Raw genomic sequence first — 22,008 nt, forward strand, 5'->3', positions numbered from 1 at the left:
CCATTCCATGAAGCTCTCTGCGCACTGTTCTTGAGCTAATCTGAAGGCCACATGAAGTTTGGAGGTCTGTAGTGATTGACTCTGCAGAAAGTTGGCGACCTCTTCGCACTATGCGCGTCAGCATCCGCTGACCCCGCTCCGTCAGTTTACGTGGCCTACCACTTCGTGGCTGAGTTGCTGTCGTTCCCAAACACTTCCATTTTCTTATAATACAGCTGACAGTTGACTGTGGAATATTTAGGAGCGAGGAAATTTCACGACTGGATTTGTTGCACAGGTGGCATCCTATCACAGTTCCACGCTGGAATTCACTGAGCTCCTGAGAGCGACCCATTCTTTCACAAATGTTTGTAAAAACAGTCTGCATGCCTAGGTGCTTGAATTTATACACCTGTGGCCATGGAAGTGATTGGAACACCTGATTCCAATAATTTGGATGGGTGAGCAAATACTTTTGGCAATATAGTGTATATGTATATATAAACAATTGAATCTTTAATAGAATAATTGTTTGCTTTTTGTTCTGATAATTGATTCATTTATCAAGTTAGTTTATAATCATTTATGGACTCATCCAGTTACTCGTTTCGGCCCTAGGACCGGTGGATTAGATGATTGCATCTGATGAACTTAACAGGTTTGCTTCAAACGTAAAATGTTTTAACACATCGGCATATTTCGAAGTTTTTTATTTGTTTGTTTTGACCAAGCTATTTATCTGTGAACATATTTGATGAAAGAAAAAAAAGTATTTGTTTTTTCAGCTTGCATAAAGAAATGCGTCATTTTTTCCCGCTATTATTTTTATTTTTTTTCATAAACGGAATCCAGATTTCCGTTTTTACTACGGGAGGTGGGGGACGTGAACGCCTCGCGTTGAAGACAGGGCGGCTGGTTCTCAGATTCAGCGCTCAGTCCGGCCAGCAGCTCCATTAGAGCGGACTGTACCGATGAGGTGCGCTCCTGGCAACACGGCGGCCTGAATCCCCAACCCCCCAGTCTGAAATAGCATTATTTTGAATAAATCCGTCAACCTTACAACCATGGCGGCTGAAGCAGATAAAGTGGAACCGGCTGAAAGCGAGCAAGACGAAGAAGAAGATGTATATGAAGTGGAAAGGATCATTGACATGCGGGTGGAAGAGGTAAAGCTAACGGCTAATTAGCTGCCCGGCTAGCTCGACAAACATGGCTGGCATTTTCCTCTCACGACGCGTAGCCCTGCTAAATCGCTGATCAGGGTCATCACGGAAATTAAATATTTCCCCAAATGCAATTCAACTAAATTTCGCTGCAGTTAATACTTATTTTGTCCCACACGCGCGCGCTAACGGTGCTGTTGTTTTCTGTCCCGCTGCTGCTCCATACGTTGCACCGATTCCCTGCACAACTTCTCCTGTGATGTCCGCTTCCCTCTCCCCTGCTGAGGCCACGGGCAGGCTAATGTTTTCATAACTGCTGCTTATGCACAGCGAGCACTTTCAATCCTCCAAAAACACAATAAAATGTTTCCACTCGGTGCATGTTGGTGGATCTAATGTTCTGGTAACTTAAGCGATTAACGCACGCGAGTTACCTAAAGTCAGCTAGCATGTAAGCTCTGTTGCAGCTTGGTAGAAAACTGATAAAAGGTTAAAACTGGTTTTATGTAATCTTTACGGAAACTGGGCATGCTTTTAAGTTATTTAAATTGCCTTAGCCCATTTTGGAGATTAATAATAGCGAAATACAGTTAATGCTTTTATAAGAATGTAAACAAGCAGCCAATTTTGTATTTTAGTGACGCTAGACCGTCAGCGAAGGCGTCCTTTCCAACATGAGGATTTAATACAGTACATATTTTATTTATATAAAGTCATATAAGCTGCTCAGTGTATGTAGGTAATGTTTATATGGTGACGCCTTTCACAGACATAGAGGTCACAAAGTGATCCACTAAACTACAATGCAAATAAAATACATTTACTGTGACAAAAGACATGGTCATAAAACTACGAGAGTATTAGGGCCAGGCTAGAGATTTTTATTGTATTTCGAGAATAAAGTAACATGAGAATAAAATAACAAAATTACAAGAATAAGGTCCTAGAATAACGAGAATATGGTCGTAAAATTACGAGAAAAAAGTCACGAGAATAGTCATAAAATTTCGAGAATAAAGTCGTAACATTGTGAGAATAAAGTCGTAACATTGTGAGAATAAAGTCGTAACATTGTGAGAATAAAGTCGTAACATTATTAGAATAAAGTCGTAACATTGTAAAAATAAAGTCGTAACATTAAGGGAATGAAGTCGTAACATTGTAAAAATAAAGTCGTAACATTAAGGGAATAAAGTCGTAACATTGCGAGAATAAAGTCGTAACATTATAAAAATAAAGTCGTAAGATTATTAGAATAGTCGCAACATTGTGAGAATAAAGTCGCAACATTGTGAGAATAAAGTCGCAACATTGTGAGAATAAAGTCGCAACATTGTGAGAATAAAGTAACATTGTAAAAATAAAGTAACATTGTCAGAATAAAGTCGTAACATTGTGAGAATAAAGACGTAACATTGTGAAAATAAAGACGTAACATTGTGAGAATAAAGTCGTAACATTGTAAAAATAAAGTCGTAAGAAGATAATTAGAATAAAATAGCAACATTGTGAGAATAAAGTCGTAACATTGTGAGAATAAAGTCGTAACATTGGGAAAATAAATATGTAACATTGTGAGAATAAAGTCGTAACATTGTGAATAATGTGTGAAAATAAAGTTTAACATTGTGAAAATGAAGTTGTAACAATATGAGAAAGTCTTAGAATTACGAGAAAAAACTTTTAAAATTACGAGAAAAGTCACATTGAGAATAGTCATTGAATTACAAAAATAGCCATACAATTATGAGAATAAAGTCATATAATTATGAGACTAAAGACCTAAAAATTTATGAGAAAAAGTTATATTTTATGACAACTCCCACAAGAAGCAATTTCTTCCCTAAAATGAGGAATGTCGAGCATCATGTGAAGTTTTGCTTTGCCTCTGGTTTGACAAATAAGGAAATCTTTTAGAATCAAAGGCATTATTAAAATCAGACCTAAATCTGTCATAAATTCTATGTGAGAACCTTTTTCAGCTTTTATTTATTTATAATCTGTTTTAAAATGTAATCAAATTTCAGTTTCAACACTTGAAGTTTTCTACCATATTAGACTGTTTTAATTTAACTCAACATCTTTACTTTGATTAGAAATAGAACATCAATTCACAGTTTTCAGTGCAACAATTTTAGGTGGCATAAGTTTAATCTATGCACAGCGATTAATAAATACATTTAGTCAGATTTGCTTTCACTGTCCTTTACACTTAAAGCTAGTAGAGATCTGGATTCTAAAGTATAAAAAATGTTTTGGGGACTTTAAGTTGTGGAACATTTGGTTTAAATTTATAGAATTTTTTAACACAATATTTACCGACAATTTAACTCTATATTTTCTAATATCATGCAAGCCTAATTTAAAAAAAGTACTGAAACAAATTGCAGGTGAATAGTTCTGCTTAGATTAAATCTGTAAAACCGATATGAAGTTATAGTTGATCTAACGGCTTTTCTGTTTGTTAGGGTGAAGTGCTTTACAGAGTTCGCTGGAAGAATTACTGCTCAGATGATGACACCTGGGAGCCTGAAGCCCATTTAGAGGACTGCCATGAGGTTCTGTTGGCTTTTAAGAGGCATCAAGCCGAGCTGAAGTCCAAGAAGGAACCAGAACCCAAGAAAATCGTGGTAAGTGTCATTGAGTGCAGGGTTAGTAAATACCATTCATTGTGTTAACAATACAACTTTTAATAAGCAGGCTTTGTGAGGCATAATGCTGACTATCATCTTCAGTGATCTAATGTTAGGGTTAGCATGTATGGTTGGTTTGAAACTCACAGTGCCTCTTCCGTCAGAAAACAACCCAGTAACAGCTGCAAGACCTGTGCTTATCAAAATATCAGTAAAATAAATGTTTTGCTCCTTTCGGTTAACTCGGGCTGGCAAACCGCAGCTCTGGAGCCGCATGCCCCCCCTGACCTTTTTCAAAAAAGTATGAAAATGTATTTATTTTTTTTATATATGGTGTGGAGGAGGTCAAACAAAAATTATGTTTTCCAATGCTGTAAACATTTGTATAATAAATACATTTAAACAATCATTTGCGTCATAGCCATAGAGATCAGTGGTCATAACTTGCAACCAGCGTGACGCGGTGCCGGGCAAACAAAGCTGCAGGTAGGTCTCGGACCATGGATCCCAAAGGGAAAAAAAGGAAGATAGCTGATGAGAAAAGAGGATTAAAAAAATATAAAAATAAAAATTTGGAAAGGCATTTCCAGGGAAGGCTAAATATACAGCCGACCACCAAGCTGGGAGTGAGAGAAAAAATACGATTGTAGAACTTCTCGATAAATTAGAGGAGCGCAAAGATAAGATTTAAGAACTGGATTGCATCTCCAAACTCCACTACAGCTGCTAACTTTGTTTCAAGCATGGACAAATGTCCACAGATCAAACAGGTAGTGCTCTGATGCAGGGATGGGAACTTTCTTCCATTTTTCCCCAAATCCTAAAAATATAAATCACACCAAGGAACGCTGGTGATGGAGGATGTGGGATTTCAAAGTTAGAGATCTCTGTCTGAAGGATGTCAGATCATGCTTGGTTCCTCATGACTCAATCAACTCCTCCCAACAGAAACATGTCCACCACAGAAAGATTCCTTTATGGTGTATCTATAATTTCATCAATGTATCAAAGCTTAAACCGCACGTTGACTGGCCGTGATTCAGCGCATGGTTCCCTGCTCCTCCCTCACCTCATGCTGCCATGTGACATTTGCTCCAGGATAAACATTTAATCATGAATGCTTATTATATATTTAAGACCACATAGTTCTTTTCTATAGTGGGACAATACACTTAGAGCCCATGTTGCCATACGAGGCATATATGAGACTTTTACATATTTGCGGCTCCAGACAGATTTATTTATTTATTTATTTTTTTTAAGTCCAATATGGCCCTTTAAGCAGTTTGGGTTTTCGATTTCTGGGTTAACTGATGATGTCTCAGTGCTGTAGTGTTGTCACCAGCCACTAGATGGCACAGCTTTTGAATCTTAAGCAGCGCCTCAATGGTAATTTCAAGAGAAGTAATGGTAGAGCGGCGGCAGGTTAGAGCTGTAAGCCTTCTACACCAAACCAAGCTTCTGCTGCCCTGGCGTCCTCTTCCACAACATCTTTATCCCCGCTTTCCTCCTCTAAATAAAAAATAGACTCATCCACGACCTCTGACACAAAACTCTCCTCCTCTTGCATGTTTCCTCTGTCCATATCATTCCTTGACAGTGTCGTTTCTAAGTCACCAATTTAGTGCTACTTGGTCCCAATGGAATATCCCATTTTGAACCTACTAGCACTAAGTTGCTAACTGGTTAGCAAGATGCTCCTGAGACACTGGCTACAATCAAACTTGCTTGCGAACCTTCTGCCACAACAACCCCACCCCCTTGATAAACGACCAATCACATTCACTCGTGTAAAGTCGGGCACCACTCGGGAGAATTAGGAACTGCGACGGTTGGAACAGCTGTTTCCCTACGACTTGAAGTTATCACTTGGATGGCGCCATTTTTCTACCTTTTTTAAAGTCACGGCTAACAGCACAATTTCCCAGCACTGAAGGCTGAATTAGGCTAAAAACAGAGCGCTGTATCAAAGCTGCCATCCACTTAATCCCCGTGCTTGGAAATAAGGGTTTCAAATGTTGCATTCATGTTTTTTATTCAGTTACCCAATAGGTTCCTGTTTTGTCGTATCATCTAAATATGTCTAGATACATAATGTGAGAAAATATATATATATATATTTTTTTTTTTCATACAGTATTGATGACAGAGGGCTCAATTAATTGTGATAATATAATGATTTACTACTTTTTTTTTGGCATACTGTACCAACTTTATGAAGCATTTTATGCACCCACTTGACATCAGTGCTGTACACAATCATAAAATACAGTACAATTATAAAATAGAAAAGATCACATGTTAAATATGTATTAATATACAGACACATTAAAACAAAGTGAAACCTCTCAGATTGTACCAAAAAGCAAAGAAAAAAGACAGTTCTGAAGAAGACTATAAAGCGAGTGAAGATGCCTGTCTTATACCCAAAGAAAGGTAGTAAAGGCATATTTTAAAAAACGTTAGCCCCTAATATTATGAAAATATTCTCTTTATACAAAATGCATTTTTTTCTCTATTTTTTTTTTTTTCAAATGGTTGCTTCTCAATTAATTGTTACTCTATCAATCAGATCATTCAACTTGAGTTTAATTCATTAAATTCATTTGTCCGATTAATTAATTAAATTTTCCTTTGGGATTGATTAGGCATTTTTAAATTTCATTTAATTGATAGATAACTTAGCATTTTTAGAGCATTACTAGATTATTTTAATGTTTGTTATTCCTAATGTTTTGTCAGGACGGCATAGCTCTTTGGTTTTTGTGAGAAATTTAAGATGAAGGGTCCCTGCTTGAATTAAGTTTTTGTTTTCTGTGGTAGATCTTAAAATAAAAATGAGGATCAGGTCTGAGAGTGTTTAAAGATGTATAATCTGTTTAATGACGAGAATGCTGCCTGTCCTCTAATCTTAGCAGAAACTTTTGCCTACAAAGAGCGACGTCTTCGACGCCGACTTGGAGAGCGACAGCGATACAGATCGTCCTGCAGAGGCCCCCGTCAAGAAGAAGAAGAAAAAGAAAAAGATCAGGGAAGAAGATGATGATGAACCCCTTCCAAAGGAGAAGAAGAAGAAAAAGAAAGAAAAACGTAAAGATGACTTAAAGCCGCTTCCTGCACCAGAAACGGACGATGATGAAGAAGCAGCCCCGCCTTCGCCTCCAAAAGAGAAAAAGGCTGAAGCAAAAAAGCGCTTCGTGGACTCTGATGACGAAGACGAGCCGATTGTCTCTAAGAAACAAAAGAAAGAAAAGCCAAAGGAGGGAGGGAAGCATAAGAAAGACAAAGGAGAAGAGGAGAAGAAGAAAAAGGTGAAGAAGCAGAGGAAAATGGAAACCTCTGAGGATGAGGAAACTGCTCCCATGGAGGAGGATCTGAGCGAAGGCCCGTCTGAGTCACAGATGGATGATTCTGCATCAGCAGAGACTGTTACTAAGCCAGCGGAGAAGTCTAGTGTGGAAGATAAGGTCAAGCAAAAGAAGGGCAAGTGGGAGGTGAAGCTGCAGGGCATCATTTTCGACAAAAAGATTAAGAAGCCAGAAGGCAACCAGAAAGAAAGCAGCCTCCCAAAACCTAAGAGTCAGAGTTCCAAAAGCAAGGAGGACTCTGCTCTCCAGTCAGACTCAAGCGACAGCTCCACGCTGATCAAAAAACCTAAGAGCAAGTCAACCGATGGCACCCCCCCAACACAGAAAGCTCCCTCTTCCTCCACATCCTCTTCGTCATCGTCTTCCTCCTCCACCGCGGTGGCTACCAATAAGGCGAAGGAGGAGGAGGGCAATAAAGAGGAGGCATTGGGACAGAAAGACGCCAGCGGCTCGACTAATCTGTTTGAAAAGTTCCTGTTGAACTGCGAGGCCAAGGACCGGGCCCCTCGGAGGCCCCCAGCAGTCGCAGAGAAAAGCAGCAGCAAACCCACAAAGGTAAACATGATCAAATCATACTTAACACTTTTCAAAGGATTGTTCCTTTCAAACATCATTGACTTCTGTGTTTTCTGATGGGTTTTCTGTCCACAGCTGATAGGAAAGATTGAGAAGATCTCCAAGCCAGCCAAAGAGTCTCCGTCTCAGAAACCAGAGCTGGAGAAGACTGAGAGGACGAAGCAATCATACGGTATGCTGAAACACAGACCTATTTAAAAAGGGGGGCATGACCAACTCCATCCTAAAAACGGTTGATTTAAATATACCTAAACCCCAGAGGTATGTACAGAAAGCCAGAATTAGTCGATTAGCATGACTTTTCACATTTTGTCCTTTATTTTTGGAACAGAACTGGTCCTGGAATCTTCTTCTTGAGTCTTTGATGGTAGTGTTTAGAGACGCCTTGATCTGGCTCTTTCCAATCCAGGACAAAGACTATTGATCACTGTGCCTGAGAATGAAGAAGAGCCAGTGTAGGTAGCAGATCTGCTGAGGGCCCTGCCTCTGCTGATGACGTCACATTATGGCAATGCCACTCAGATAAACTGTATTTCAAGAATCAAGTCTTTTCTGTAGTCGCAACTTACTACTACCTATATTTTCTATTGTTTTACGTTTCTGTGGTGACCTAAAATAGCCAAAAGTAGAAAACTATCCTCTTCAGTCTTGAAGTCGAGTACTGCGTCCTAAGACAGACTGAGCTCTGACATTTATTAAGGTGACAAAAAGTCTCAGTGCTTCGTTTTATTCTTTATATCAAGATCTGAGGACAGGTGAAGAAAATAACTGCTTAAAAAATTACTTTTGTGAAGATTTTAGACAAAACAAGAGTTCAATTCGTAGAAATTGGTTGTTGTTGACACAAAGTTAGCTAAAAAGAGCCTAACCTGTTAGCTCCTGAGCACAGCTAGCCACAGCGCTTCCCCTTTATACCAGGGTCTTGCAGTTACTTTGTTCACCATAAACAGATTTTTTCAGTTTTGCGATCAATCAGGTAAAACGTCATTAGATATGCCAACGCTACAGATGCTCCTGAAACATGCGAGCAGAGTTATGTTATCGTTGTCCGGGCAACCATAATGTTTTGCATTATCATGCCAATCATTCAGTGTAACGTCACTTGATCTGGTACTTACACCTACCAGTTCTTTGAATAACAGGTATATTATTTTTTCACATTTTTTTCCCTTTGACTAATCGCATTGAATTTCACAAAACAAATTACTAATTAACAGAATTATCAGATAACAGAATTATATTTTTTTAATATTTAAATATAAAATATAAGCAACCTGCTGTAGATATTTAATTAATGAAATCCCCTTGTTTTGAATTTATTTTAAATGATAATGAAATGTTTGAGGTTCTAAAATTGCTTTATTAGCTGGACTGAAGTCCTTTTTAATTATTTTACAAAATAAATGTAACAAATAAAACAAATACATTTTTTTATACATTTTTTAACTGGCTTTTCTTTTTTTAATTAGTAGAATATGCATCACGGGTAACTGGGACCAGTTTATTTAGTCAATTTGTGTGATTTTTAAGACCAGATTAATCATTTTACAGTTTTACATTTACATTAATATCTCCCAGGACACATGTTAACACCACCACTAGATAGAAGTTTAAAATTAAACGTTTCGCTATCAATAAGTACTTAAATCCTCACAAACTTTTCTATGTCTCTGTCTGTTTCAGGTGCTTCTGGTGCTTTGTCTCTAGAAGGCCCTGTGGGTTAATCGTTGTAGAATCAGCAGTTAGATTCTGGGAATTTTGGGGGCTAAAATCAGGCTTATTCTTAACAGGCTGCTCCATTCCAGGACATCAGTTTATAGCTGAAGTTAATTTCATTCATACATGTTAGTTTATAGTTGAGCCTTTTTGGAAATTGTTTAGAAGAATGCACATAACTTTTCATTTTTTAGGTGTATAATTTAAAGAAAAGGTCAATTGGATCATTAAAAGCCCCAAACTAATATTAGATTTAAGCTGTAAGCTCACCATGAATGAAACCATTCATTGGCACTTTGTTAGATCAGGATGTCAGAAGATTTCAGTAAACTTCACAATCATTACAGAAGAGGATCAGGGCCACTGAAAAAAAAAAAAAAAAAAAGTTAACTCATCTTTTTCATTTTGTTTCAGTATAATATGAGAGAAAAGTCGGAATTCTGACTTTTTCTCACAATTTTGACTTTAATCTCAGAATTCTGGCTTTTTTTCTCAGAATATGACCTTAGTTCTGACTAAATTCTGACGGCTAACAAACATGTGAGCATCAAGCTGTAGCCATGTCTGTTTTAGAGACTAAACTACCTCTCTTGTTTTAATCACCTTCTTCTCTTCCAATAATGAAATGGCATCACTGGGGACCCCTGGGGCACGTAAAAAGTCTCCTAAATCCGTCATCCGCCCTCCCAAACAACTCACATCTTTGTCAGTGAAGCTGAGTGCTCCCACATCTCTTCCTTCATGTTGCCCATCTACCGTACATTAAGATCCAAATTTCTGAAAAAAAGTCAGAATTCTGAGATTAAAGTCAGTATTCCGACATTTTTTCCCATCTTCTTTTTTTTTTTTTTTTTTTTTTTTTTTTTTTCAGTGGCCCTTATCCTCTTCCATATTATGCAAGGTCTTGCATTTGAAAATAGGACCTGGTGAAGTATGTTTGTGTAAAGAAAGAATAAATCACCAGGTCCTATTTTAAAATGCATAACCTCACAGAAGAAAAAACATGTCTCATAATTCTGAAACATCTTTAAGTTGATCTGAGATGAAATAGCAGCTCTCTGGTGGTTCTCACTCACCCCTTACCTGAATAACAAAGGTGCTTCTTACCTCAAACACACTCTAATAAGAGCATAATATTTGTTTGTTTCCCCCCTCAGTCCCCAAACCAAGCCAGAGTTATGGCTTCAGCCTGGACAGCGATGAGAGGGAAGATGAATCCACAGGAAAAGCCCGACCTGCAGATGATTCCAGAGAGCGAAAGGAGAAGGTCGAGGAAGCACAGCGTCCGTCCTGGGAGAGGAGAACCTCAGCTGATGACCGGAGGAAGAGGAGGGAGGACAGTGAGCCCCGACTCTTCATATCGTGCGACGAGAACCAGGAACCACCAGAGGGCAATGACAAATCTGGTAAGTCTGGTTTCTTTGACGGTTTGAATCTTAAGCTTTATTTTTCATCTAGTTTTAGCCTCAGATCCAGCAGCTGTCTTAATGACGTTTCTGTTTTGTTCTGTGCGGTGCAGAGAAGGGCCAGGCCACTTTGAGTCTAGGAATGGATCTGAACCTCGACTGGATGACTCTGGATAACTTTCAGAAACATTTGAATGGAGAAGATGAGATCCTATCGGGTCCACCGTTATCACCCAGTGAGTGTTTCCCTTTTTCATCTGGCTCCTTTGTATGTCAGAAGTTTATAAATCATTTCTTTGTTTAAGGGAATAAGTTCCAACAAGTATTAAATGTCCATTTCTTCTAGCTTCCATTTAATCTAGAATTATAACTAAACCACAGTTTAGTTTGATCTATTAAATTATCTGCTTTAACAAAGACATTACTCTATTTTTTTATATAAATTTGTATTTTCTCATAGATAATTCTGGAATAAAAGCTCCAAGAGCAGGCAATTGTTGAATCTTTAAAGACATATCCGGATGATTTGGGGCAGAATGAAGGTCTTCATTAAAATATTTCTCTCTTTCATCTGTAAAATTGATTGATACTTATTTTTTACAGCCCCTAAAAGTCCTGCAAATGATTTTAGACAGACGTTGTGGAGAGGTTTATAGCAGGGCTGGTTATAGTACCTCATACCAAATTTGCCTCTTTGAAAGAGCATTGTTATTTCCACCCTACTGAAAGTAAGAGATGAATTAGAGCAGCCATATAAATACATGATCGCTGAACTAAAGCTGAATGGAGATGCATGATGATTGAGGTGCAGCAGAGATGAGATGGGAAGGTCAGTTATAAGGTCAGAATCATGCTGTGGGGGTGCTTTTCTCTTTGGCAAGTTGAGTTGAATTTGAATGGAGCCTAATAATGGGGTAAACATTTCAAAACATTATCAGATAATTGTTATGTGGGGTCAACAACATTGATTATACCCTGAGCTAGATTGCGACAATTCATCAGAAATCAGAATCATAAATACTTGAATAATCCCAGAGGGAAATTACTTTTGTTACATGCTCCAGTTACAGTTTTATATATATACAGTGGGTACTGGTTGGAAATGGACGGTTTCCTGCGTGATTCCTGCATGATTCCTGCTTGATTCCTGCGTGAATCACGATGTATTTCCTGAGGCCAGTTTTTTTTTATTTCAAAAGAACTGCAATGTACCCGGACAACCACCAGGTGGCACTTGGGAGCTCTGCCGTGCTAAAGGTGACGTTTGTGGGCCTGCAGTCAACTGAAAAGTTTATTGAAACCATTTGCATAAACAACCAAATCTTCCTTTTGGTCTTTTGTTTTACAAGTTTTGGTAACTTTTTTTGTACTCCTTAAACCAGGCTGTTAATATGCTGTCTTTAAAGCAGGTTAATTGGGGATCTCGGTGTGATATTGTGCTATTTTATAATGTTTTTGATTAAAATAACGTTAATGAATTAATTTAACATAGTGACTGCATTATCTTATTTCATGAAAATTGGTGCGTATGGGCGCAGTTATAGATACACCTCCGATCTTATCTGAGAACTTTTAAGGCTTACAGTAAGTGGGTATATTTCGTTTCCTTTCAATTTTTACATGAGTTTGTGAAGTGTATGAGGCGTTCTGGCGTATCTCAGTGTTTATTATTATGATAAATGTAGCAAAAGCTTACCAGAAATATGTTCTTCTTCATCTCAATAAAGACAACAACTAGGAGCAGTAGAACTGGGCTATCAAGTGAGCACCTAAATTAATTGCAAACAATCTTCCTCTTTTTATTTCTATTTATCTGCATCTCTATTATTTAATGAAAAATGATTATAATTAATCTTTTTGGCAAAAAAATAACTGAATCAATAAAGGTCCGTGGATCATCCGTCTATTCGATCTTAATCCTAAAAGAAAAAGGAAATATTGAGCCAATATGTAGTTTATTTGTCTATCAACTGTTGATAAATAATTTAAAGAAAAAAAACTGATTGACCAAAGAGGTAAATAAATGCACATGTGGGTCTTCAGGAGTGGCTCCATCAGAGCTGCGGACAAAGCGCACGTCGAAAAACACAGCAACCATTTACAATCAGACACGTGAGTGTTTTTACTCTCTACCAGAGACCAGGACGTTGTCTGGTCTATTATAGCAGAGCTGGAGCTCCCTAAAGTTTCGTGGATATACTTGTTTTAATTATTGACTTTCTGACGAAGTCCTTAGTAGTTATTCCCGTTAGTCTGATGCTAGGACTGTTATTTCCCCCGCTGTCTGTGAACGCAGCACAACTGCGAAGTTGTAAATTCCATCATTATAATAACCTTCTTCATCTCCTGGTCGCGTGCTAGAAATGCAGATGAAAAGAAGAAATCCACACCCGCGAATATTTTTTTAATGTCGGTATGTTTCGGGCGTTCTTCTTTTAACCTTCATTTTCATCCAGTATCCAGTCCTCACTATCTGGGATGTGCATGATACCAACATTTACTTCTGTATGAACTTTAGAAATGCGACCGCGTGACTTCACAGTGTTCAGCTGTCACATCATTATTAAATGACGTAGTTATCATGCGTCAGTAACAGGGAGGTTACCTGTTACAGGTGCATGAACACTCTGCTCTTTGAGCTCATTCATGCAGTCTGAGCTTGTTTCAAAATTAAATGTATTAATTAATAGTGGATTATTATAGGCTACTTATAGCTGCAGGATATTTGATGCCATGTTACCATGTCTGACGCCCCTTGCCGCCACCCTCTCCCTCCTGCTCCCCCTCTTCCGCTACACAAATACTCATATTAAAATGACGTTCCAACACCTACAGTATTACCGGCCTAGGCAAGTAGGTGTCCTACACCACTTTGGTTCATAAAAAAAACAAGTTACGTCTTAAAATGCAGAAATAATGTTTTTTATATCTTGATCTAAATTCACCAATCTGTGGTAAACTAAAACGCTCTGATCTTTCTTTCTGTCATTTTGTGTGTGTGTGTGGCATCTGCAATCCATTGGGAATCCCAGAGGGAGGGAGGGGGGTTCATGAAACGTCATTCCATCACCTTTTCCGAAAGGGGTTCCACAAGCTCGGTATCCAATCAGCGCCGTCTTAGATCCTGCGCACTGTAACGCTCGGATATTTCTTTCTGTCATTTCATTATAATTTAATTTTTGTTAAATATTCAAATAAATAAGATGGACTTTAGGCTTTAAAACGTGTCTGCTAGTTTAATCAATAGAAAAATAACGCCAAATGGCATGAACTGACTAATCAGGTTTGACTATGAAAATTCGTAGTTGCGGACACCCCGAGTACAAGTATTTCATTTTTTACTGCTGTTGTAAGCTAGGTATCCAATCAGCGCCATCATAGATCCTGCTGCGCACTCGTTTTGGTGAGAATTATTCCTCAAAAATTATTATTTCCTTTTCCTCAGCATATATAATTTATAACGAACAAAATGTGTCTTAGCCGTTGTCTTAGCCTATGAAGTAGGCTAAGACAACGGCCCGTTATGTGTTTATTCATACTGAGATAATGAATGGATTTTTGCCATTTAAATTTTTTTTTTTATTTAAAAAACGAAAGAAATGGAAATGGGGTTTTTACAGGTTTGCTTAAAAAAATATTTATATAGTAGCCCATAATATAATAGTGAAACATAAAGTCAGGAAAATGTTTCATAGAAAATATTTTTTATTTGCATTTCAACTCAAATTAATGTATTACTGATAGCAAATGACATGTATCTCTTGACCCTGGGAATATTACATGCCAGTCGCTCCTCCATTTAAGGCTATGACTTCATCGATTACATTGTCCAGGTGATCTATGTAGTTATTACAGTCCTTTCTGGTGCATTTGTCCCTCCAAAATGACTATAGGAGAGATCAGTTCGTCACTGCTCTTGGGTTTGGCCTCGCAGCAAATGTATAGTTTCATCGCAGCCCAGACTAACTCGATGTGGTTGAGATCCGGCGACTCAGCTGGTGTTGGCACCCAGTTAATCCCCTCACTCAGGATGCAGGCTCTTGCACTGGCAGCCATGTGTTTGGGATCGTTGTCTTGGAAAAACCAATGTGTAGACATGTGGAAACGCTCTCTCAAGTATGGACCCGCAACTTTTTTGATGCTCTCTTCCGCATAAGTGTTGATCCATAGTAACATCAAAAATGAGAAGCGGGCCAGGGCCACCATGGGAGATTCCATGGGAGATTCCGCCCCGAAATAATACTTCGTGGCCACGCAACAAGTTTAATGTGCGCACGAAATACTTATTAATAATATCAATAAATCCGCCCCTCTTTTCAGGCTTATGTTAACTGTAATGACTTATCTTGTACAGGCTGCTATGTAAACGGGCCTTTAGTCCTTCGTTTAGCTATGCTGCGGTTGTTTACACTACACCTTTTCCACCTAAAATGGCGTCTTAGCAACAAATGTCACGTGACTGGCGGATACCGACTGGGTAAGCAAATCGAGCGCGCCTTAGACCTTAGAGAGGGCGCGCTCGATTTGCTTACCCAGTTGTCCATGAATAATATTAATATTATTAATAAGTATTTCGTGCGCACGATAAACTTATTGCGTGGCCACGAAGTAGTATTTCGTGCGCACGTTATACTTATTGCGTGGCCACGAAATACTACTTCGTGCGCACGAAATACTACTTCGTGGCCACAATAAAAAAAAATAATTTGACCATGTCATCAGAGAGGCTCCATACAAAACGTTCCAATGCCACAGTTGACTCGTCGGTGAAGAAGACGTTGTCAAACTTTTCACCAGCAGCCTTCCATTCTTGAGCTTGACGTAGACGCAGTTCTTTGTTTTTTTCCCGGGTCTTTGGAGTAAAACTGGGCTTCCCAAAATTCCAGCCAAGTTCCCTCAGGGCCTTTCTCACTGTACATAACCCTATCGTAATGTTGTGCCTTCGCTGTAGAAGCGCTCTCACTTTCCTTGCCGGCAACTGTTTCAGGATCGTGTCAATTATTTCCAACACCTGACTGGTCAGTTTTCGTGGCTTTCTGATTTGAAGGCACAATCCCACTCGTCTGCAGATGTTTGGTGATGGCCAAAGTCGTCCAGCCTTTCTTCCGCAGACTCCTGATGAGCTCACTGACTTGCACGTTGATCACAGCCATCTCTGACAACAGCTTAGAAACACCACTATTTATAAGAGCAGCAGGCAACATTCCCGCGTTTTGTACCGTGCTTTGTTCTATCCACCCCACCCCCTACCCTTGTGCTGTACAGTCTTAAAACATCTTGTTGAGGTCAGCAGCTGATCAAACAGCCTGAGATCCTGGAGTGATGAGAACACATTAATCATTGCAGTGCATTGTTACATCGAAGCATACTGTATCTATGGAGTGAATTTTGTTCCTTTATTTTTGCAGGTGAAGAACACGTTTTGTAAATGGAAATATAAAAAAAAATAATTTGGAAACAATTGCAATATTTTAACATGTTTATATTTAATTTTTTAATATTTCAAATACAGTTTTTTGTGAATCCTTTTTTGTCATATTTTATTTCCTTTTATTTTACAGTTTTTACATTTTCGAATGTTTTTATTTTATATAAAATATATCTTCATGCCTTTCTACCGACCAGCGATGGAGACTAGAAGTTTCAACGGAGGAAGCGAAGCACAAAGACCCTCCAAAGTGGCGAAGACTCTCCTCCCGACCAAGGACAATATATCTCCAAAAAAGGTGGCAGCTGTTAACAAGTGGGTAAATGACAGAGATATGTCTACAGTACATGATCTGGAAATTCTTCTGGCCGAGAGATCAGCGCAGTTGGCCGAGAGATCAGCGCAGGTGACTCAGAAAACAATACAGCTTGCAGCAGCGTCTGCGCATGTAGCCGAGATGGATGCAGAGATTGTCCGTTTGAAAGAGGAGAACGAAAAGCTCAAACAGGACCTTGAAGGCCTCAGAACGACCAGCCACGTGGATAACCACAGAGGGGGCCTGGACATTTTACAGGAGGTGAGAGCTGGGATTGGAGAAATTCAGGAGACTTTACGTGAACAGTCAAGGGATTTGAAACCTGAGAGACCAATGCCCACATGCACATTGAAACCTGTAAGAGAGTTGTCCGCCTCGCAGATGTCTCCATTGTCCCTCTCCTCCACATTCAACAACAACATCCAAGTTCCTAGTCAACACGCAGACGTGACTTTGCGTGATTTTACCCCCGAAGACCACGCTAGGATACACCGCCAGAGCTACGGCCAGGTGGGCAGATACGGATGCCTGCTCTTCAGGTCCGTCATCTCAGAGGAACATTACATGGCCTGGAGCAAAACCACCAACTGGGATGGGGTGAAGGGAAAGCGAGCGCTGCCGCAAAATGTGAAAAAATTTGTGGTTTCAACACTGCAGCAAAAGTTTCCTGATATGCGGAACAGTGACTTGAAGGACTGCATTGAGAAGATCAACGAATTTCTCCGCACAACACGCAAATCATCCAAACGACTTTCAATGTAAACCTGTTCAGCATTCATCACAATAAACACATTTTCTCTCATGCACTTTCCCCACTTTGTATTGTTTTAAAGCCTAATCTGAAATATAGAAATATAGCTATTGTAGGACTGTAGTTACCATCTCCATCAGGCACAGCCTTATGAATTAATTAAAATGCAGGCCTGGTGTTTGTCACCACACAGTGCACAGTAACGATGGAATTAGTGAAATGTTTCACAGCAGTTTACCATATAATTTACTTTTTGTTAAATATTCAACTAAATAAGATAGACTCTAAACTAGCAGACAGGTTTTACAGCCTAATCAATAGAAAAATAACTACAAATGACTTCAGCAGGATATTCAGATGTGACACGGTTGTTTTACACACAATTTACGTGTTTCCCGGATTCAGTTGAGAGGGTTTTAGTGCTAAAATCTTCTTAAGAACATTCTTTTGGCTTCTTCCTGTGTTTTGCAGAAAAATTACTTTTCTCTTAAAAAAAAAAAAGAACAGAAGGGGACAATTGGCCTGGTCACATGGTTACATAACAATTAAATATAGAAATATAGCTATTGTAGGACTGTAGTTAACATCTCCATCAGGCACAGCCTTATGAATTCATTAAAATGCAGGCCTGGTGTTTGTCACCATGCAGGGCACAGTAACGATTACCTTAGCAAAATGTTTCACAGCAGTTTTTTCAGAAACACAATCAGAATCAGGTTTATTGACATTGTCAGTGAAGGAGTTCACAAACTAGGAATTTTTGATGGTACAATCGTGCAAGATGACACATAATGTGGAATAGGGTAAATAGAATTATAAAAATATCTAAACACTGTGGCTATAAGGCATGCAATAAAATAGACTAATATATACACTAAGATAAAAATATGGTTCTTTTTCTAACTTCGCTCGGTGTTTCACTATGGGAATCGCCTTGGCGTGACCAACTACGGAAGCTCCAATGACATCACGTCTGTCTGAGACAGACAGGTTGAGCCGTGTCCGTGGCTCCACCCACCAACTAAATCACGGCCAACCTACCCGCCTCAACTCATTCTCGCTTTCTTGCCGTGTGAAGACTACAGCTAAGCTCCCTCAGTGCCCTCAGGCTAGCTTGGACCTGTTTAACTGTTCTCAGGCGTTCCGTAAAGGAAAACGTCGCTCAACGCAGGACCAGGACAGGCCTGTACCGTGCTGGGTAAGCGCTTCGGCAGAAGCACTTTCTGGAACACAAACGCTGGGAGCGGTGACCGCGTAAAGGCGAGCTGTTCCTGTATCTACTCTGTTTTAATTAACGGAATAGAGAGCGTTTGTGTCAGCCGAGCTAACACGTAAAGGTGGGCTTGGTTTTTGGCTAGCAGTGTATCGCTAGCATAAGAGTCCGGTTAACGTGTTGTGGCGAACGGACTTAATATCAGTCAAGAGCTAACGTGTAACGACGAGCTCCGTGTTTTATCTACGGTCATGTCTGTGGCTCCTACCTCTGCCAAAGGTTCGGAACCGAAAGCTAAAGAGGTTGTATCCCGCCCGTGCCCAGCGTCATGCGAGGCATCTATCTCTGGGCGGGACCCTCATCCGATGTGTATTGCATGTATGGGCGCTAAACATGCTCAGGCATCGCTGGCGGACCCTCAGGGATGCCAGCACTGCGCGTCGATGCCGGAAAAGATCCTGGAGATGCGGCTGAGGGTGGCTTAGCGACAGCCAGGACCCATGCTTCTCCTCACCTACAGCCGTTGCGGCGGCGGGTGAAAACCATCCGCCGCTAGCCTCTTAGAGCTGGGCGGACTTGATGGAGGAGGAGTACCCGTCCATGCCTCCTCTGTTTGAGGGCCTTATGGACACCGGGAAACTCTATGCAGACATCGACGAAACGCAGGGTGACGCTAACTCTGACCTCCTGGAACTGGAGGACATGGAGGAGGAAGAGGAGGAGGACTCCACCTTCCCGGGTCAACACTCCAGGCCTCCAAGCGGGGCAGAAGTCACCTCCCCAGGGGATAGTGATCTGTACGATGTGTGCAGACGGGCGGCTTTAAAGCTGAACATCCCCTGGCCTGCAGCGCAGGATTCAGAAGGAGCAGAACGGGACCTGTACGACGGTAAAAGGCTTCCACCAGCTTTACCACCAGCAAAGCAACTTTTACCAGCCGTTCCTGCTTGCATGAGAGAAATTAGCCGTTTCTGGTCCAGCCCATTTAAGAGTAAGCTTCCCACCAAGGGCTTCTCTAAGCTGGAGATACAGGGCATGGGTGAGCTGGGGCTGGCCGAACCCCCAGCAGTAGAGCCTTCAGTGGCTTACCACCTCCACCCTAACCGCAGATCGGTTTCAGCATCCTCATCTCGCTCCCAGGTAAAATGGACCGCCTCACAGCCTCCATTTACCAAAGGATGTACAGATATGCGGGTCAGTCAGTGTGCTCACTTAACGCGGTTACACTGCTGTCTGCGTACCAAGGTGAAATCTTGGAGGAGATGGGGTGTCAACTGGACTCGGGGACACCTAACCCTAGTCTATGGGATGAGATCTGTGTGGTGAACGATCTCATCTTGCGCTCCTCTAGAGGTGCTGTTCAAGGTTGTGGTCAGGTCATGGGTCTGGCTGTCTCAGGGGAAAGAGGCCTATGGTTAAACCTGTCAGGCCTGAGTGATTCCCAGAAGGCCGAGATCATGGATGCCCCCTATGACCCGACGAAAGGTCTATTTGGCCCCTCCTTGGAGAAGACCAGGGAGACGAGTACCCTCAGAAAACAGGAGGGAGAGGCTTTTAACCTTTGTTTGCCTCGTAAGCCCAGCCAAACCCCCCCACAGGGACCCAGACCTGGGTTTGCGGCTGCTGCAGTGAGAGTACGGCAAGGTGGAGCCAAGCCTTCAAGGAGACCTGCCACACAAACCGCCCAGCAAAGCAAAGCGGAGAACCCAAGACCATGGGGGAAGCACTCTTTTGCAGCGGCCGCTGCAAAAAATCGTCCATCCCACCCTGGGGAGAGCAAGAAAAAGCGGGCAACTTAACCCCACTGTTTGTTAACCATCTCCCCTCTGAAGAGAAGGTTTCCAGGCACCAGGGAAAACTTCTCTGTCCAGGATTCAGATGCTCCTGTAGTTCCCAGTTCACCAGGAGTCATGTCAAGTTCTCCCTCTCACGTTCAGAGAGAAGACATTTTGGGGTGGAGGACACAGTGTCACAAAACACTCACAGCACGTTATCAGTGTCACCAAGCACTCAGCTGTGCCCCATGTCACAAAGTTTTGTTCCGGGGGAATTAGAGAAAATAAACACAGCTTTTCTGCAGCCAGGCATGTTGCCAAGGGCAGAAAGCCCCCCACAAAAAAGAAAAAAAATTAACACAAATGGCTTTCTGCCACTCCCCTCTGCGCCCAGCAGAGGGAGCTCGCGCTCTTTACAAGAGAGCCGAGCGCAGCAGTGCAGAGGGGATGACGTCACTCAGCAGCGACGCTTCTCCTCTCTCTGCTCTCGAATGTAATTCCCCCCAGCAGCAGCGGGGAGTAATTACATGGAAAGGAGGAGCGCACATGAGCTGATCTAAATAAAAGAAAGACGCCATAAAATAAATGTTACGTGTCAAACAGCATAGGCTAGTATCCGTAAAATATATAAATAAGTTAAATAAGTTATTGTACAATTTTTGATATCGTAGGCCATCAATTGATTAAAAAAAATAGAAACATTTAAGGCAACAATAACAAACTCAGCCACAGCTGGGACCGAACCCTCAACCTTTTGCACTGCAGACCTTTACTCTAGCCAATACGCTATCAGCTCTCAACACATAGCAGCCCTCCCAGTCTGCTACTTGACCTATCTGATCCTGACTCATGGGACGCCAAAATGGACTCAGACTGCCACCTAGTGGCTATAGTAGTCTCATGTTTTTCACGCAATTCGTGAAACACGGGCAGCGTGAATGAAGTGTCCATTTCCAACCAGGACCCACTGTATACTAGGGATGGAACGGTTTATGAAAACCGTCCGAACCATTCGGTTCGGCTGTCGCGGTTCGATTTGCGTGTGTTTCGTTCGGTTCATGCGCTGCTCCATTTTCTCATAGGTGAAGCGTTTACACTCCAGAGCAGAAGGTGGCGGTACTGCGACCGAAGCCAACCACCAGTAGTAAACAAGTAGAAGAAGCGAAGCCGCGTAGCCGTGTAGCAGAAAAAAATCAGTTGTTGTAAAGAGAATTGTGTGGGTATGGCGAGTGGAAAAGAACAGAAGTTGGAAGACGCGCCAGCAGCACTTTATAGGTCTGCTGTATGGGATCACTTTGCATTTATAGTGACCTACGATGACGGCGTACAGAAAGTTGTGGATAAAAGTGCAACAGTGTTCAAGCATTGTGCAACACGTTTTGTTTATGCTAACAGTAACATGACCAACATGTCAGGCTAACAATCAACATATACCGAACCGAAAACCGTGACCACATCACCGTGAACCGAACCGAACCGTGGATTTTGTGAACTGTCCACCCCTAATATATACACACATCCAACTACACAAGATAATAAAGATACAAATAAAGAGATAAAATATATACATATATAGCTCTTCTGTATATATATAAATATGTATGTATATCTATATGCATATGTAAAAACTAAATCCAAGTAAAGTGAAAATCCAAGTGAAGTGATAAATCCAAGTAAAGTGATA

The 22,008-nt window shown here is 40.8% G+C and overlaps 1 protein-coding gene across 4 annotated transcripts in view; it reads left to right on the forward strand.

The window, feature by feature from the left end:
- The first annotated feature begins 895 nt into the window (after nt 1–895).
- The window catches only part of mphosph8 (M-phase phosphoprotein 8), a 47,984-nt gene continuing 26,871 nt past the window's right edge, over nt 896–22,008 (forward strand). The window contains exons 1-7 of one of the 4 annotated variants that reach the window (XM_038302663.1): nt 898–1,145; nt 3,611–3,772; nt 6,691–7,698; nt 7,795–7,891; nt 10,593–10,841; nt 10,955–11,077; nt 16,467–17,389. In XM_038302663.1, the coding sequence (XP_038158591.1) occupies nt 1,044–1,145; nt 3,611–3,772; nt 6,691–7,698; nt 7,795–7,891; nt 10,593–10,841; nt 10,955–11,077; nt 16,467–17,347 (2,622 nt within the window). In that variant the 5' untranslated portion in view covers nt 898–1,043 and the 3' untranslated portion in view covers nt 17,348–17,389. Of the gene's footprint in view, nt 1,146–3,610; nt 3,773–6,690; nt 7,699–7,794; nt 7,892–10,592; nt 10,842–10,954; nt 11,078–16,466; nt 17,390–22,008 lie in introns of those variants that run through there. The other 3 variants (XM_038302661.1, XM_038302662.1, XM_038302664.1) reach the window with 3 other exon arrangements.

Source organism: Cyprinodon tularosa, unplaced genomic scaffold (assembly GCF_016077235.1).
Source record: "Cyprinodon tularosa strain WSP-4 unplaced genomic scaffold, ASM1607723v1 ctg497, whole genome shotgun sequence".
In the NCBI taxonomy this organism is placed as follows: domain Eukaryota; kingdom Metazoa; phylum Chordata; class Actinopteri; order Cyprinodontiformes; family Cyprinodontidae; genus Cyprinodon; species Cyprinodon tularosa.